This window comes from Anastrepha obliqua, chromosome 1, assembly GCF_027943255.1.
Source record: "Anastrepha obliqua isolate idAnaObli1 chromosome 1, idAnaObli1_1.0, whole genome shotgun sequence".
NCBI lineage: Eukaryota > Metazoa > Arthropoda > Insecta > Diptera > Tephritidae > Anastrepha > Anastrepha obliqua.
In genome coordinates, this window is record NC_072892.1 from 22,667,030 (window position 1) to 22,685,564 (window position 18,535).

The 18,535-nt window shown below is 38.7% G+C and overlaps 1 protein-coding gene across 6 annotated transcripts in view; it reads right to left on the reverse strand.

The window, feature by feature from the left end:
- Nucleotides 1-18,535, reverse strand: part of LOC129240465 (uncharacterized) — a 130,802-nt gene that overhangs the window by 41,272 nt on the left and 70,995 nt on the right. For all 6 annotated transcript variants that reach the window (XM_054876307.1, XM_054876299.1, XM_054876283.1 and 3 more), the window contains one exon: nt 10,065-10,271. In XM_054876307.1, coding sequence (XP_054732282.1) covers nt 10,065-10,271 — 207 coding nt within the window. The remainder of the gene's footprint in view (nt 1-10,064; nt 10,272-18,535) is intronic.

Sequence of the window (18,535 nt, forward strand, 5' to 3'; positions counted from 1 at the left end):
ATACTTTAAGATAAACAGCAAAATGTAGCGATCAAAAAATTAGTATTACAAAAACTACAGTTAACTTATGCAATGCTTACTAAACGCTGGTTTAAGTACCTGTATGCATAGTTTTTTAGCCGATAACGACTTCCTTTCCCACCAGTTGGCCAAGTAAGAAAATTTACTCAAATACTCAAATCAGTTTCATACTATTTAAGCAAACAAGTGCATATGCACGTATGTACCATATATACATACATACATACACACAAAGCATGTATCAGTGTATTGAGAATGCCAGGTGAGCCGAATCAGAAGACCAAACAGAAGAAATATCCAATGGGCCAATAGACCAATCGAACAAACAATGCTGGGCGCGTATTAATTGATTTTCACACGCATAAACAGTAGCTGCAAATCGTGTGATTACAAGCAGAAAAGGGGGAAGAAAAAAAAAATTGGAAAATTAAAATGAAAGAGATAAGGAATTGTGCTCAGCAGAGGATGACTTTCCGTTTGTATTTATTAAAAAGTTAAATATTCATTTATATCCCATCAATTCAGTGTTCAATATGAACTGATTAACACAAACAAAAAAAAAAGAAAGAAAAAGAAACAGAATTTAAGAATGGGTCAAGTGTTGCTGGTGAAGAGAAAGTAATCGGGTAGCAGGAAAACCAAAAGTAAGAAAAATAAAAAATCGAAATCATAAAAAGCGGGGCATGCTCATATGCCTGCATTGAATTCTTGCACGAATATGCGTGAATGGAAATTCTAAAAGTGTCTAAAGATAATTTAAAAAACTATGTTGCATTTGAAAAAAAATTAAAAAAAAAAAATTTTACCACTGGCCCACTTTCGCAAAATGTGTTCAATCTTACGGGCTTAAGGTATTAAAACTTTTATGTGAATTTTCATATTTGCTTAAATTTTTCCAGGTGAGTTATATGAATTGCTGAAAAACTTAATATTGCGAAAATCTTTTGACTATCGCACTATCAATCGTCCAAACGTCTGAAGTCACTCGCAGAAAAAGAAGTGGCCGTTCTCGCGTGGTTCGAACCATTGCAGCCATAAAAGCCGTTCGTGAAATAATTCGCAGGAATAACCTTAGAAAGCAGAAAATCAACTGAATCAAAAAATGTATCGACTAGATCCATGTCAAGACTAATTAGAGATGATCTTCAGATGAAAGCTTTCCGTCGCTCATCTGGTCATCTTTTGACAACGCACTTGAAGAAAATTATACTCGACAGATGAAAACAGCTTCTTCGGTGGCACGCGGTCAACGGCCAAGAAAATATTGTTTTTCCAGATGAGAAAATTTGCATTATTGGAAAAGTTTTTAATCAGCAAAACGACGAAATCTGTGCTAAAACTTCTAAAGCCGCAAAAAATGTTGTTCCAAGGGTTTTGCGTGGCCACCATCCAGCCTCCATAATGGTTTGGTTGGGGTGTCTTGTAAAGGCGTTGCCGCTCTTCATTTCTACGAATAAGAGCTTAGACCGGGGCAAAGGTGTACCAGAAGGATGTCTTAGAAGGCGTGGTGAAACAGAAACAGAAATATTTCGCTCCAGCCCATGAGACAAAAACCACCCAGCAGTGGCTAAAAAAAAAAAATGCCTGGGTTCATAGTCGCAGAAGATTGGCTGTCTGGAAGCCCAGATCTGAATTCATTGGACTATAGTTTGTGGTCAGAATTTGAGAACGTGGCCTGTCGAAGAACTCACAGAAATTTTGCGAGTCTCAAACAATGTTGGGTTCGAGTAGCGACGTGCATTAGCTGAATGGCCTATCACTTTGAAGGCTTGTGTAAAAGCAAATTTTTTTTAAATATTTACTTGATAAATAAATTTAATTTCATTGCAAAATTTATTATAATTTCATATCTATAACGAACTTAATTTATAACAGAACTTATGGCAGGATTAAGTATAGTATCTTAAGAATATTGTGTCGAAATTTCAATTCGATCGGCGCAAAATTGACGAAGTTATGCGTACTTTAGTAAGGCCGTGGTTGGTGCGTGACAACTAATCGGAGCCGCACAGGTGCAAAACACCGGGTATGAAGCACCATTTGATAGAAAAAGTTTTTCTATTAGTGGTCGCTTCTCCGCCGCAATGGCAAACCTCCAAGTGAATTTCCGCTCCTCATAAATATTTATCTGTCGTTTGGAGGCGGTGTAAAACTGTAGGCGGGGGAGACAGTAGGCCGGTAGGAGGCGGCGTAACTCTAGCATAACCACCAAATTCATCGGATTTAGAGAACGACGACGACTACTGGATATTCAACAGACCCAAAGGATTACGTTTCGAGCCCATAACATAGAGGCAACTGATGCACGGGCATCACCTGTCTGTTAGTTGGCTAAATTATAGTCCAGAGTGTTGTTTACAAGCGCGCGGTCGCATTTAGCTGAGAGTAAACGCGAAAAAAGAAAATCAGTAATGGATTTTAAACACAATAGTGGGATTGCATTATATTATATTTTGCTGGAAAATCACAACCAGCGATTGTTCGAGACCTCGAGCACCTCAAAGTAAATAAAGTTTTTGTTTATCGCACCATTACTCGTTACAATGATACTGGTAGCATCGCGAAACGTCATGGAGGTGGTCATTAAAAAATTGCAACATCTCATGAAATGGTTCAACAAGTGAAGGAACGACTTGAGTGAAATCTCCGACGAAGTGCCAATCAAATGCAAAAACGAAAGCAATGAAAATATCTGATCGTAGCATCCGCCGCATACTGAAAAATAATCTCAAAGTCAAGCCTTACAAGATCGAAAAGGCGCATGACCTTAAACCAAAGCAGCAACAAGGTAGACTTGAGAGAGCGAAGGAGTTGCTTCGCTTGGCAGAAAGCGGTCAATTTCCGAACATTGTGTTTTCTAACGAGATAATTTTTCAAATTGAGCAATTCGTACCGTTCATACGAGAATTTGAGTTATCGATTGGCCACCAGGAGGCAGCACCCGCCGCAGGTGATGGTTTGGGCCGTTGTAACCGCAGATGGGCGCGCCCCAATCGTTTTTATCGAGCTTGGTGTCCAGTTGAATGCGAAATATTATCGGGAAAGTATTCTGGAGGTTGCTTTGAAGCCGTGGGCAGACAAACATTTCAGTGGCAGACCATAAACGTTTCAACAGGACTCGGCACCGTCTCACAAAACTCGAGTGAGCCAAGAATGGATAAAACACAACGTTCCCAACTTCATAACGTCCACACAATGGCTCTCAAATTCACCAGACGCGAATTCGACGGATTATTCTCTTTGAGACATTTTGGAAAGCAAGGTCCGAACTAAAAGATTCAGCAGTCTCGAGGCGCTGGAAACAGCCATGTTCGCGAATGGGCCAAAATACCCGCAAGTCACATTCGGGCAGCTTGCGATTCGTTTCTGGACCATCTCAAGGCCATAGTCAGGACAAAAGGTAGTCATATCGAGTAAAAGTACTTTTACTTTGAATTGAATCAAAATAATTTTCCAACCTAAATGTATGGCCTTTTTAATTGGTTATACATCCAGTATCGGACCCTGTAGACAGCTGCAGCATACAAACAGACAAGCAGTGGAGCGCGTAAATCTCTAAGTAAAGATTTCCATTATTCAAAAACAAAATTGGATGATTAATTTTGCCCCATTAGGAATATGCCTTGCGCTGCAACTTGAGACACCTACAGTTTTTTATGCCGCCTCCCTATGGTGGATTGAGGATTTTATAAATTTAAGAGCAGCTTTTTCCAGCATTCGGTGCTTTGCCATTGCTTGCGGCGGGGCGAAAAAATATTTTCTATCGGGCCTCCAAACAGGATATGGTAGTTATGCACAAACCCACCCGTAGAAAATGTTATAAAGTGAAATAAATTTAAAAAATGTAATAACTAACGTAGCAATAAAGCAAAAAGAAGGAAGTAAATGTTGACAGCTTGCTTGACTAATAACTAATCATGATTACGTAAATGCTTGTACGAATATATGTATGTATGTGTGCATGTATATTGAAGGTATGTATGCACATTTATGGCTAATGAGGATACTATTGCCGCCGCTGCTGTAAAATGCAAGTACACGCCAATAATATAAATGTTTTTGACAATTGACTTACAAAATTTGCCTTAGTAAATTACCACGATTAACTTTAAAAGAGTACCAACGAGTTTAAATAAGCGTTTGAGGTGTCAACTGCATGCAATAACACGAAATGATTGCCCAACAAAGAAAGTAACTCATGAGCGGATTACGAGCACTAAATTTATTACTCTGTGTATCCGCACATACATACATATATCAGTTGGACTAATGTTATTGTGTAATTGCATGAATTTCGGTAAAATTTGCAGTCATGATGTCTGGTAGAAATTTTGTGTAGAAAAATTACATAACAACTGCAAGTACCCACTGTGAGTGCTGTGAGCAAACTACAGAAAAATGCCATAAACTGCAACAAAGCGCTCTTGTCCATGTTTGTATGCAAATGTTTGTGCTAGTATGCCAACCACGCCCCATATATGTGTTTCTCCTTTTTGTAGAAAACTGAAAACTGTAACGTAGGTATACACAAACGAGTAGTTACTAGTACAAATACGAGTCCCCTTTTTGAAACTACGATACAAAGTACAATAACAAATTATATTGCCGAGTCTTTGATACCTGAGCGGAATTTTTCATGCAGCAGCAAAATGCAATAACATTCGTTTTTCAATTCAAAGCGTTTAGCACAAGCGCAAGCGCCGGTATTGAATAATTATTGTTGCTGTATACGAATGAGTTGACCAAATTTCGATGGCGATAACTCAGTCGCTCAAATGCCATGAAATGCTGTGTTTGCATTCAAACTGTTTTATACCAGCTTAATGTTTAATGTGACAAATTACAAAAACAAAACTAAAAAAATAAAAGTTGAAAAAATGAAAATAAGCTCAACATACAAATTACCGTCTTTTATCGCCATTTTTGTGCGTATTTGTCTGCTATTTTCGAAAATTTGTCACGACTCGCGTTTATGATTTCTATGTTCGCATTGTGTCCGCCGGCTGCCTTTCAATTTTTATTAACATTTTTTTATCTAACTTACTTCACTTTAAACAAAGATACCAACTCGAAAAAGAAAAAAATAGTTAAGCAAATGCATAGCTGCGCGTAATTACACAACTCCAATACATTTCAAAGCGTCCATCGGCTAATGCGATTTTCGTTGGCAAATTTTAAATTATACACACCCAAATTATTTCGATCGTAAATACCGTAATTCGTGAGCATTCAAAATTAGTTTGTTGCTGCCTTCATTTCTGTCATTTCCTTATTTATGCATTCATTCTGGTGAAATGACGAGCAAATAAGAAAAAAAAACAACAAAAATTAAATGCGAATGAGGTTAAGATAAAATTTAATTTTTTTTAAGTATTTTTAAAACATTTGAGTTCTTATAAGCAACAAATTATGGATATTATTATTACGGCGGCTGCCATAGCCGAATGGGTTGGTGCATGACTTTCCTTCGGAAGTGTCCAGGTTCGAAATTACGAGCATCAAACATATATATATATATATATACATATACATATATATATTATATATATATAATTGGCGCGTATACCCTTTTTGGGTGTTTGACCTAGCTTCTCCTCCTATTTGTGGCGTGCGTCTTGATGTTGTTCCACAAATGGAGACCCCTACAGTTTCAAGCCGACTCCGAATGGCAGATGGTTTTTTATGAGAATATTTTTCATAGCAGAAATTCACTCGGAGGTTTGCCATTGCCTGCCGAGGGGCGACTGCTATTAGAAAAATGTTTTTCTTAATTTTTGCGTTTCACCGAGATTCAAACCTACGTTCGCTCTATGAATTCCGAATGGTAATCACGCACCAACTATTCGGCTACGGCGGCCGACCATCAAACTCCAAATGATAAAATAGCGGCTGCCTCTCGGCAGTTAATGACAAACCTGACTCACGCAGAAATTCACTCTGCTATGAAAAATATTCTCATAAAAAACCATCTGCCATTCGAAGGAGGCATAAAACTGGAGGTTCTTTTATTCATCATCATCATCATAGCAATTACAACTCGGCGTGAGCCAGTGTTTACTTCACAATCGCGCTCCATACGACTCAGTTCATTGCGGCGCTTCTCCTAGCATTTATGAGGCGTAATTCTGTCTCAACATCATCTGCCTATCTTCGGTCTTCTACGCTTTTTACTGCCTTTTACTGCCATAAGAGAGTCGAAGGTCTTTTTCGTAATCCCGCTATCGTCCAGCTTGAGTAGGTGTCCAAACTATCTCAGCCGCTGACCTTAAGCGACCTGATATCAGCTATTCGATCTCATCATTGTATCTTATTCTGTAAGATCCATCAGCTTCCTTTACTGGTTAAAAATATTCTTCTCAGGGTTTTACGCTCAAAGCGGAGAAGGTAGTTCTTTATGTTAGATGTCAGTACCTATTGGTCTTATTAGCGTTCTGTAGATTTGTAGCTTACACGACTTCGATAGTAATTTAATTTTGAAAAGTTCAGGAGAGCAAAATAACTTCAATTAGCAGCTTGTAGTCTATCTTTCACGCCGATTAGGGGGCCTGCAGTGCTGATAAAGCCTACTCCCAGGTATTTAAAACTCTCCACTTTGTGAAAAATATATGGTCCGATCTCCAGGTTGCTAAAGTGCGTGGAGCTTAAAGACCTAACGAGGTATTTTGTCTTATCATCATTAATCTCAAAGCTGGCTAGCTTTGATATGACGGAAGAGAGTGTGTGTGTGAGCAGTTTGTTATTATGTATTATGATTTTCAAAGTTCAATACTAACAAAGAGCCTGTGCATTCACAATGGATTAAAACACATTTTTGTTTCCAATGCTCGATATTTTTTCACCTATTTCTACAAGATTTTTGTTTAAATTTTTTATATTTTGCATTTTTTTTTTTGAACAAAAACAACGTTTTCAATTTACCGCGTAGAAAAATGATTCTACAGGGCCCGCCATCTATCGTTACGGATTTGAACTAGGTATTATTTGAAGAATGGTAACACTTAGCTGTCATCTGATTTGACAGAAAATTAGTTTTATTCTTCCGCTGAACGAAAATGGTTGTGTATACGCTCAAAGGACCGACCACCCAATGCGTTTTCGCATCGCTTCATGGGCTTGGGATCAACTTGAAGAAGATGAAGACTTTTACCGAAAAATCATCTTTTCGGATGAAGCTCATTTCCATCTGGGCGGGTATGTTAACAAGCAAAATTGCCGCATTTGTGGCTCAGAAAACCCGCACGCACTCGAAGAAAAGCCGGTGCATTCACAACGAGTCACTGTTTGGGGCGGCTTTTGGTCTAGAGGCATCATTGGTCCATTTTTCTTCGAAAATGAACGAGGAGTGGCCGTAACCGTCAATGGAGAGCGTTACCAGGCCATGTTGAACGAATTTTTGTTCCGAGAAATTGAAGAGGAGGATATTGGTGGCATTTGGTTCCAACAAGATGGCGCTACTTGCCACACAGCGAATGCTACGATCAATCTTTTGCGCACTGTCTTCGAAGATCGCATTATCACCCGAAATTCTGATAGCGTTTGGCCGCCTCTTAGCTGCGATTTGACACCGTTGGATTATTATCTTTGGGGTGCCGTCAAAGACCAGTGTTATGCCAACAAACCAGCAACAATTGATGCACTGAAGACCAACATACGCGATGTCATAGCTGAAATACGCATACAATCGAAAATGTGTTGAAAAATTGGACCGATCGTATGGGATGGTGCATGGCTAGCCGAGGCAGCCATATCAATGAAGTTGTGTTCTATCATTAACCGGAAGGATTGTACTTCAAAATAAAAAAAACAGTTTGGAAAAATATTGAGTAGTTTCTTTTTTATAGCATTTTTAATTCCGTAAAGTTATATGGCGGACCCTTTATATTGTTTTCTATTTTTCGGTTATCATCGACCAACAAAAAGTCAATTCTCTTCCATGCTACTGTGACCAGAATTTATGCATTGAAATACATCACCATCATAATCATTGTATCTTAGAATCCCTAGTTGGACATAAGGCACCAACAGCAACTATGCGCCATCTCTTCCGATTACTGGATAACGCCTTCAGCTGCTTTCAGCTTTACCCTATCTGAGCCGTTTCGCTATCCCCAGTTTTTTTCAGGTTTCTCTTGGCCTGGCAGGCGCTCTTACTCGCTGTGAGTGAGTTCCATTCCATTGCCTTCTTCGTCTTCCTTGCGTAAAGTGTGACCAATTCACTTCCATTTCTGTCTTCTAATTCAGAGGCTCTTCTAATCCACTGTTCATGTTTGCTTTTTCCAGCAATTCTTTATTTCATTATTTTTGGTCAGAAATTTCGGAATATAATCCTTGGACAGCGGTTGATAAAAGCTTGTAAGCGACTAGTTAAAGCGGAGGTGATGGCTGATCCAGGTAGAGCTACTGTACAGCAGTACCGACAGCATATTCGATCTGAAGAGCCTAACCTTTAAACTGGAACTCAAGTTGTTGTTTTGCCATACAGAGTACAACATTCGGAATGCCTCTCTGGCTTTTTTGATTCGGGGGCGTATGTCTACATCCGTGGCACACCACCCGGGGCAACTTTGCTGACGTGGTAAGTAAATTCCTCTGCTGTTTCGATAGGGTTACCTGCAATGTCCACACACCCACCCTTCTTATTTGCCAGACTCATCACCATCGTCATGTGAAAATGGATTTTAAGGCTGTCAGACTTAGCTTCCCTATGAAGCGCAGAACCTATTTCCCCAAGTTCGGTTAGGCGATGTGCCGGGAGGCATATGTCGCCAGCATAATTGATGTGTTGTAGCGTGCTTGTCATCGCCCATTTAAGATCATCACCCATTGTGAAGAGGGCTTAAGGCTGCTTCGAGGACGTCTCCTATTACTAGGCACGAAAGAACTCATGCTTGGCGAAATCCGTTTCGAACTTTGAATGACTCCGATAGTTTGCCTGGAGCACACATCAAAATACATAGAATACCACAAAAAAAGATTTTTTGTCAACCTATGTTATTTACCATTTACACAAATGTATGCATGAGGGGGGGATGTTTTTTTATATTAAAATTCAAAATCACAAAATTTCAGTAAAAACTATTATAATAAAACGGGTAAAAGGAGGTATTACCTTATGCCTCTTCTCCCTTCCTCGGTTACTATTGTCACGTCTGCAGATTCGATTCTATTATATTAAAGATTAAGTGTGGCAATTTTCACAAAATTGGTATAAAAAGAAAATTCGGATTCATTCTTCACGACGGTTAAGGTGAAAAGTCATAGTAGAAAGCCGACAAAAAGGGTAAAGACGTTTCTTGGTAATGGACCCGCTACAGCAACGAGTACACTAGAAATGCGGCAATTCTAACAAATCTGTTCTGGCTGGCCAAACATCGAAAATCATGTCCATAATATTATGGAAATCGGCGAGTTGGACTGGCACTTATTCCATCCGGGGACTTATTCCATTGCTGAGTAATTGAAGATTACTTGGTAAATTGTTTGGAATTATTTGCATTAGAAAATTTATTACTGTGCTAATTTCGTCATTGAAATTATGTTGAAAAGATTTGAGAAGGTTGGGCCAATAACAGACCGTTAGACGGCTCTCCACGAATTTGAGAGGCTCAGCTGATAGGCTGACGTAACTGGAGTTACGAAGCGGTTGGTTTACGAAAAATTGGGGGAAAAATCAACACAATGCCACTTTTTTGTTATCTGAACAACGAATGATTGGATGAAAGAGTGAATGCATGTGAAATGATCGTTTAGATTTCGGCTGCCGAATTCCTCGTGACGTGGCAGCCGAAGTTCCCCTCACAATTTTCTTTTTCACCATAGTTATTGGCTAAACCGCGTAAATCTATCATCCTTGGTCGAAATAAAGCAAAAAAAAAATATTGAAAACCTTTTCTTTCCCCTGTATTGCTTCCACTTAAAATAGAGTTTTGATGTAATCGTGCAGCTTAGAGCTATTGAGTTTTCTTATGTAGCTGACCCAGAATAAATCTGACTTCATCTGCTATTACTAAATACTTTTTACAAATTGAAATCATTTTACTTACATTTTGCCAATCTTCGGGATCCTCCTTCTTTATCTCCTTTATCTTTTTCACTTCCTCAGCCTTCTTAAGCTGCTCCTGTGCGGTCTGATAGAGATTACATGGTTTGATCTGTACAAATTGCATTGGATTGTAGGACGGTGGCGGCGGAGTCGGACGTGTGACGCGCGCCTTGGTCACGTAAGGGGTGGGATCCGGCGATATTATGGACTGTAAAATACAAATATAAAAATAGAGACGCAATGAGAAAAATTTGTATAAATAAAATCGGAATTAAATGCAAATATTAATGAGCCACACACAATATGATAATGGAATTCCCACAGTACATTAATTAAATTTTATTTGAATTATGCATTCTATCTTCATAGTTGCCTTGTAGGAGTTCAACCAAGATATGGGTGGCACCAGCCAGACAGCCAGCCAGTCAGCCAGTAGTCATTCCATGCGGTTGGGTGTGTGTGGCGGGTTTGAGTAGGCGCTACGGAATTTTCTTTGCTATGATTTGCATTTTTTATTAGCAGAACGTGTTGTAGTGTTCGAAGTGACAGCGAATCTACATTTTGCATTATTATCTTTGCTCACTCTTATTTTGTATAGCACAGGGTACGTTGATACCTTGTTGTTTCCGACATTATTTCACTCACCTTCCACTTCAGTGCAAACGCTTGCCCTATTGTCACCTTCAAGTGCACTTCGACGGGCACTCGAGCATTTAGCCGCACACTCTTTCCTTCACTGAGACATTTATTCATTCATTCAATATTGTGTGCAACATACAGTTATGACAATATGGCCTTTAACGCCCTATTGGCGCGAGGGCTTATCGCTTGGATACTTGGTTGGTTGGTTGGTTGCAAGTTTGATGTGGCACATATGCGCTTTAACCCTTTGTTAGCCACTTAAGTGTTCAACAACCCAATAAAAAGAAATTTTACCACTCTTTACATCTCTCCGTCAACATTAGAGAACTCTGTATGTGCACTTTCTCTCCCTACTTTCGGTCTACAACTGCTCTTTGCTTTTCGATTATTCAGCTATACAAATCTGAGAGAAGTGACGATGCCGTTGTAGGCTTGTTTTGTTACATTATCGTTTGGCTCAATTAATTCCTTTGGGAGCGCATGGAGGGTTATACATACACATAGGCCTCAAGAAGTGGCTTAAATGCAAACCTAAGTACTAGGAGATTACTAGTCACTAATTGAAATAAAATACCGCAGATCGAGCATCCTTCATGCGGCGGTAATATAATTTCTCTGTCTACAATTGCCAGCTCCTGCAGGATGAGAGCCTAAATTTCTGTAAAAAACTCTTCAGCAGACTACTGGGGTTGAAACCTATGTTTATTAACTGGATGTGACTTCCTAGTGTGGTCGCTTGGCTTAAGCAGACAGCACAGAAGTAATGTCAGCAAAATAAGTAGATTACAAATAGTAGCAGTTGTGGAGTGCAATCAGATTTTGCCATAAGGAAGCACTAAACGTGTTGCAGCACATGACTCCTATTGAAAGATAAGAAGGCCCATGAGTTATATTTGTCGAGAATTGCCAATAGAAAGCCGACTCTCTCTCCTCCGGCAGGTGAAAGCTGGACTTTGGTATTGGGGTAACTATTTATTACGAGAAACTTGATGGCGTCACTGCGTCTAAGAAGCTACAGGAGCATCTTCTAAGCGGAAGTGTCAAGTGTTTTTGCGTAGTCAACAAGATCTTAAGAAATATGTTTACGAATAGAAATGAAGGTCCAATATATTCCCACAACCAGGCAGGCAATATGGCCAATATCTTCTTCTCTAACTACATCCAAGCTAGTTAGGAAATGTAATATGGAATTGCGTTGCTTAACTCGATTGTTATTTATTTTATTTCAGAACAAGGAAATCAGAGATCGGATGAATAGCTAAATAGTATAGCATGAATCCCTGTCTAAATGAATTCTTAGCGGTAGCACAGAGATGTAAGAAATAATACAGGGATAATAAAAATACCAAGAATCCTATGCACTTGGCTCTAAGATCAACACGAACAGGCCGATATGTCCATTCGTTAATACCAAAAATTTGCCAGTAACCAGAAATCGAGGTAGCAATACCACAGTACGATTTGAGAGGAACGACAATTTTGTGCTAGAAATATTTCCGCTGCCAAACAGCAATCGACAGTTTGGATGTTCCACGACGAGCTTCATCCAACAAAATTTGTTCGTGTAAGAAGCATCTCAAAGCAAATGATCGCCTGTTTTTTCGCATAAACTGGATAATCTGGTAATGTCGCCACTGCTCTAATAGAAAAATTAAAAACAGTCAACTCTGAGTCTCCCCGGTGGCCGCCGTAGGCGAATGGATTGGTGCGTGAGCACCATTCGGAATTCAGAGAGAATGTAGGTTCGAGTCTCGGTGAAACACCAAAATGAAGAAAACGTTTTTTCTAATAGCGCTCGCCCTTCGGCAGGCAATGGAAACCTCCAAGTGAAACTGTAGGTCTCTCCATTTGTGGAACAACATTAAGACGCACGCCACAAATAAAAGGAGGAGGTCGGCCAAACACACAGGAGGAGTGTAAGCACCAATTATATATATATATATACTCATATATATAACTCTGAGTTGTACACAATAATTTATTACTACAAGTTTTTAGAGAATTAACGAAAACCAACCACCGAAGACGAATCGTCCTTCACCAAGACACTGGGAGCTCTCACATATCGGCTCACAAGAGAGATTTTGAGCACTCAAACTACCGAATTAATATGTCATCCGCCTTACAGCCCTGATTTGGCACGTAATGATTTCTGTTTGCTCCTGAACATGAACAATCAAAAAATAAAAAGTCAACGATTTTCAATGTCTGAAGAAGCCTTAAACGCCTTATTTTGGAGGTATCCACTTCTGAGTATCAAACGTGCTTTGAAAATTGGTTCACGCGAATGCAGAACTACATATATTGACTTCCAAGAAGAATATTTTGAAAATCGAAGAAAGTTATTTTTGAAAATAAGACGCAAGTAATTTTACCTATTTTTTTTACTGTGTTTTCAATATTGGGCGCTAAATATAAAAGGCAACCCCCGTACGATTGTGCTAATAATGAACAGATTTGAGTTTTGTGAAATTTGAATTTCTGTGTGCCTTTTGGCTGTTTGCTGTGAGACTTTACAATTTGCGTTTTATAATCAAAAACGTCATCATGAACCAATTACTGCTTTCTGTAATGTTCCCGGTGAACTTTTAACGTTCAGCTACCTTTTTCCTTCCACAGCAAATTTGAATTGACTTAAAACAAACTAGATTATCAACTTGTTAGACTTCCATTTGCTTTTGCTAATTAAATCTTGGATTCGTTAAGAATTTTTGGTACATATTCTTGCTTTCCAGGGAGGATTCTTGCTTAGGCACTTGATTTTCATTGCTTGCTGGTGCTGGCTACTTTTCGTATCAAATTAATCTAATATTAAGCGGATTGCTCATGGGAAGCCCAAAACTATTTTTAATACAGAAACTTTAGTATTTCATCATCACTGAATTGAGAGGAACTAAGTAGCGATACATGAAAGTTCGCCTTTCCCTAAATCTAACGTTTTTCTGTTTTGTTTCACAAGATTTCGGTGGCCAATTGTGATCACCTCTTCGAGAGATATGACGGTCCGGAAACTTTTCCCGTAAAAGATCAATGGTTTTGTTGCTTGTGTGGCACGTAGCGCCGTCTTGTTGAAAATAAACGTTGTCCAGATCAATACCATCCAATTCCGGTCATAAAAAATCGTTAATCATCTCTCGATAGCGCAATCCATTCATTCATAACATCTGATAGATATTTCCAATCAGATAATGAGTCAAACAATTTTTATGATTCATAAAATAAGAAAGCAGCGTGTTTGCGAACTCATCAGTTTAGCACAAATGAATTTTCCTGCAGGGTACCTACTCGCAAAGCCCACCATCATATGCATGTATGTATACACACATACACCTTCACGTAGCTAAGTTAATGGCTGCAGTTAAAGTGCCGGTCGATCGGTCGTTGCGATGGAGGCGTCTCAGTGCACCGTTTTAATGTGGTTTATTGACTTTTCGAGTGCTTCTTTTCCTGCTCAACGGTTTCTGCTTCTTGGCGCTGGTATCTTCTTGGCCCAAGCTGTCTGCGGATACCGGTACTTAAGAAGTGCTGCCGACGAAGTTTTGTCAAGTGAGACTCTGATGACTCTTTTACCTACTTATGCACATACATACATACATGCATACGAGCATATTGACAAACAGATTTTAAAAAGCAAACATTTCCAAGAGTGAAAAAAAATTCCGCAAGTTAACGACATTTGTTGGAATTACTTGCATTACAGCAGTCATTTTATCAATATTAGTTTTGCATTATCTTTCGCTACTCAGCCTAAGGGGAAATGAACTGCCCGGCAGCTGGCTTTAATATCTAATTGCACAAATAAATAAATTAATCGTGTGTTTGTACTTCTTTTACTGCGCTTGACTAATTTAAATGATTGCTAATGGCAGCTTATTAACGCTGATGGGCAAAGCCACAAGTGAAATTTTGAAATTTGGATACACCGAAAAAGATGTACATATGTATGTGGCAAGAGCAGCACTAATTGCCTCAAAGTTCTATTAATTATCTACGTCAATCGTTTAGCCGCAAGAGAGTCGCAAAAAATCTTAATGACTTTTTGTGAAAAGTGACAACGTTGTATAAAAAAAAAAAAACAAAAAAAAAAGATGTGATGGCAACATAGCAGTGAAGTTTCGGCTGCCTTTTAGAGTCACTTTTACAATTCAAAATGAAGTCAATAAATCGATTTATAAACAGTTGCCAAATTTTATGAATGTGGGAAAATGGTTTGCTGTTCGTGAAGGCAACTGTTAGAGTCTAACGGAAGGCTATGATACATTGTTGTTTTGTAAAATTTACATTTGCCTCTTTGCATAAGTCAATTCATTCGAAAAACTTTGATTTTTAAGTTGTTGTGCTAAGTAAATTATTTGCATTTCAGTAGTTTATTTATGCAAATTTCCAGCACCGAAATCTGCTTCTATTAATGTAAATTAAGAATAATTGCTTTAGGCAAAAACGCGAGACCCTCAAAACGAAATTTAAAAAATCTTTAATAAAAAAATAAAGAAATAATTAGGCATATTTTTCTTTAGTTATTAGTTAATCGCCGTGGCCGAAAGGATTGGTGCGTGATTGCCATTCGGTAGCCTCGGGTTGGAAGCTCACAGCAGTCATGAAAAATCAAGTGATAGATGCTCCCACGAAGGGCATCTAAAGATTTATTAGGTATTTTTGGCCGCCGAAGTCGAAAGGGCTGGTACGTGACTGACATTCGCAAGTGTACAGGTTCGAAACCTCGTGCAAGAAAACAGCAAATTGATAAAAAAAAGTTTTTTCTAATAGAGGAGCATGAAACACCAAAATGAAGAAAACGATTTTTCTAAAAGCGGTTGCTTCTCGGCAGTCAATGGCAAGTTTTCGAGTGTATTTCGGCCATGAAAAAGCTCCTCGTAAGCAAACATAGGAGGAGATTGGCTAAATAGCTCACAAAAGGATATATATTAGTATAACAGGTGACGGAAAATTAATCATCCGATTTCGTTTTCCAATAAATGTCTACTAATTCAAAAGAAAGCAGATTTTGAGTGATGGAAATCTTTATTTTGACCTTTGATTAGTATGGCGTTAGTCTAACATCTTTCTCCTAAAAATTATGGAAAGATGAATGGATACTAGAGAGAAACTGGGAGCAGCCTTCACCACTGTATCGATCTCAATTTGTATATAATAAAGGAAAATCCACGGAAGGAGCACTTCACTAAGTTGTAATAAGAATAGAAAAGGCGCTAAATTCTAGGCGCATTATGTGCATTTTAGATATTGAAGGCGCCTTTGATAACACAGTTTATCGCTCTATAGAAAGAACTCTTTTTAATAGGAAATCCGATACACCAACTGTAGGGTGGGTGAAAACGATGCTTGGCGGCATTATTAGCTCAACTCACTCAATAATTAGCTCAACTCTAGCGACTGAAACTGTCTCAGTTAAGGCAATGAAAGGCTGCCCACAAGGAGATGTTTTGTGGTCTTTAGTTATTGATGATCTCCTAATAAATCTACAGAAGACAAGATTTGAAACTGTTAGATATGCTGCGATTTAACGGCCATTGTTTCAGACCGGTGTCTTCAATCCTAACAAGACATTGTTCCTTTCACAAACAAATTAAAGTTGGACCTTGGTACAATAATTTTAGAAGGAATTGCTATGAGCTATTCCAACGAAGTAAAATATCTAAATGTGATCTTAGATAAATATCTAAATAGGAACTCTCACCTCGAAATGGAGAAAGAAAAAGTCACTGGAGCAATGTGGGACTGCCGAAGCCTTTATGGCAGAACATGGAGCCTAGATTTCAAAATTGATTAATTCATTGGAAGCATGCAATGATGACTAGACCGATCATTACTGGCGCCTCCCTAGTTTGCGGGCAGAAAGTCAATCAATTAACCATTAAAAACTGCTTGGTAGTTTTCAAAGACAAGCCTGCTTGGCAATAACTGATGGATGGAGAGCTATTCCACTGTTGCTATAGAAGCGATAGTAGGATTATTTCCACTGCATATTTTCCGCAAAAATTGTGCAGTCAGGAGTGCAATAAAAATGCAAATCTTACTTGGGAAAGATGCTCCTGACTTAAGTCATACAAGTATCAGTACAGATATACTGGGTTAGAATAGACTATACATATCATTAATAGACTATATGATTCCAAAATGTGTTTTTAACCGTAGGTTTGAAATCATAATCTCAGACCGCGATGAATGGGAACTGGGAGGATCTTGGGACTATCCCATAAGTCTCGATTGGTTTATAGACGATTCGGAAACAAATACTGGACTCGGTGTGGGAATCTGTGATCCAAAGACGGAAGTCTCCGAAGCAATGAACAAAAAGCCTAACGTATTTCAGGCTGAAATTCAAGCAGTTTTAATCTGTGCGATAATAAATCATATGAGATGCAACAAGGCGGCACACATAGTCATATAGTCATACAGACCAGCTGCACAAAAGCACCAGCTTCTCATTCTGTGCTATCGACCCTAACGTACGAATGCCTTAACAACCTAAACCAACTTAGTGCAACAAACAAAATTGTACTTTGCCATATTCCGGGTCACGCTGGTATAAAAGGTAATGAAATTGCTGATGAACTCGATAGGGCGATGTCATCGTGGCAGAAGCTAAATGAGGGGTAAATAGTTGGGAGAATATATACTCAAAGAATTATTCATTAGGAAGCCATACAAGAAATACGCTAAGCCAAAGGCCTTTTACCTACAATAGGGAAATGCTTAACATGCGTAAAGTAGACATCAGGACCTGTTTTCTAACATGTCTCTAAAATTCAGATTGGAAATGAGTCAGGATGTAGACTCTGTCCGGAAGAAGATGAAACCACAAGTGGCACACAATTAATCACCCTATCGGAATATTTATATTTTTTGCAAATGGCATCAAACCTCAATCATATTTGACACTTGTGAACTAGACAGCTGCAGTACACAAACAGACAAGAAGACAACCGACGCAGTGCGTAAAGGACAAAATAAATATTTCCATCACTTAATATGTTTTTTGTTTCATTTAGTAAAAAGTTATTCAAAAATAAAATTGACTAATGGTTGGCCGCCGTAGCCGAATGGGTTGGTGCGGTGAAACACCAAAATTAAGAAAAAGTTTTTTCTAATAGCGATCGCCCCTCGGCAGGCAGTGGCAAACCGTTCGGCTTGAAACTGTTGGTCCCTCCATTTGTGGAACATCAAGACGCACGCCACAAATAGGAGGAGGAACTCGGCCAAATACACAAAAAGGGTGTATGCGCCAATTATATATATAATGTTGCGCTACCTTGTAGAATTGAATGAGCCTATCGAAAATAATTCTAAAAAAATCTGATAAGTTTTGATGATTTTCTATCAAATTTTCATATACTTTTTTCAAAAAGTTTGATACTTTGGCTTCGACTCTTTTTGCTAGAAGGATCTATTTTTATAATAAGTGCGTGAAAAAAGTAAACATTGCAACAAATAAAGGGCCCGCCATCTATCGTTACGGATTTGAACTAGGTATTATTTGAAGAATGGCAACACTTAGCTGTCATCTGATTTGACAGAAAATTAGTTTTATTCTTCCGCTGAACGAAAATGGTTGTGTATACGCTCAAAGAACACTGGGAAATATTGCGGCATTACTTTGAAAATCATGGTAATGTTGCAGAATGTGTACGAAAATTACGTACGGCAATGGGAAGAAGAAAAGCACCGAATGAAGCGTATGTGCGTTACTTTGCGAAAAAAGTAAGAGAAACTGGGTTGCTTATTGACAAACCAACGCGTGACCGACCAAAAACCGTGCGTACGCCCGAAAATATTGCTGCTGTGGCCGAGAGTGTTCGTGAATCACCA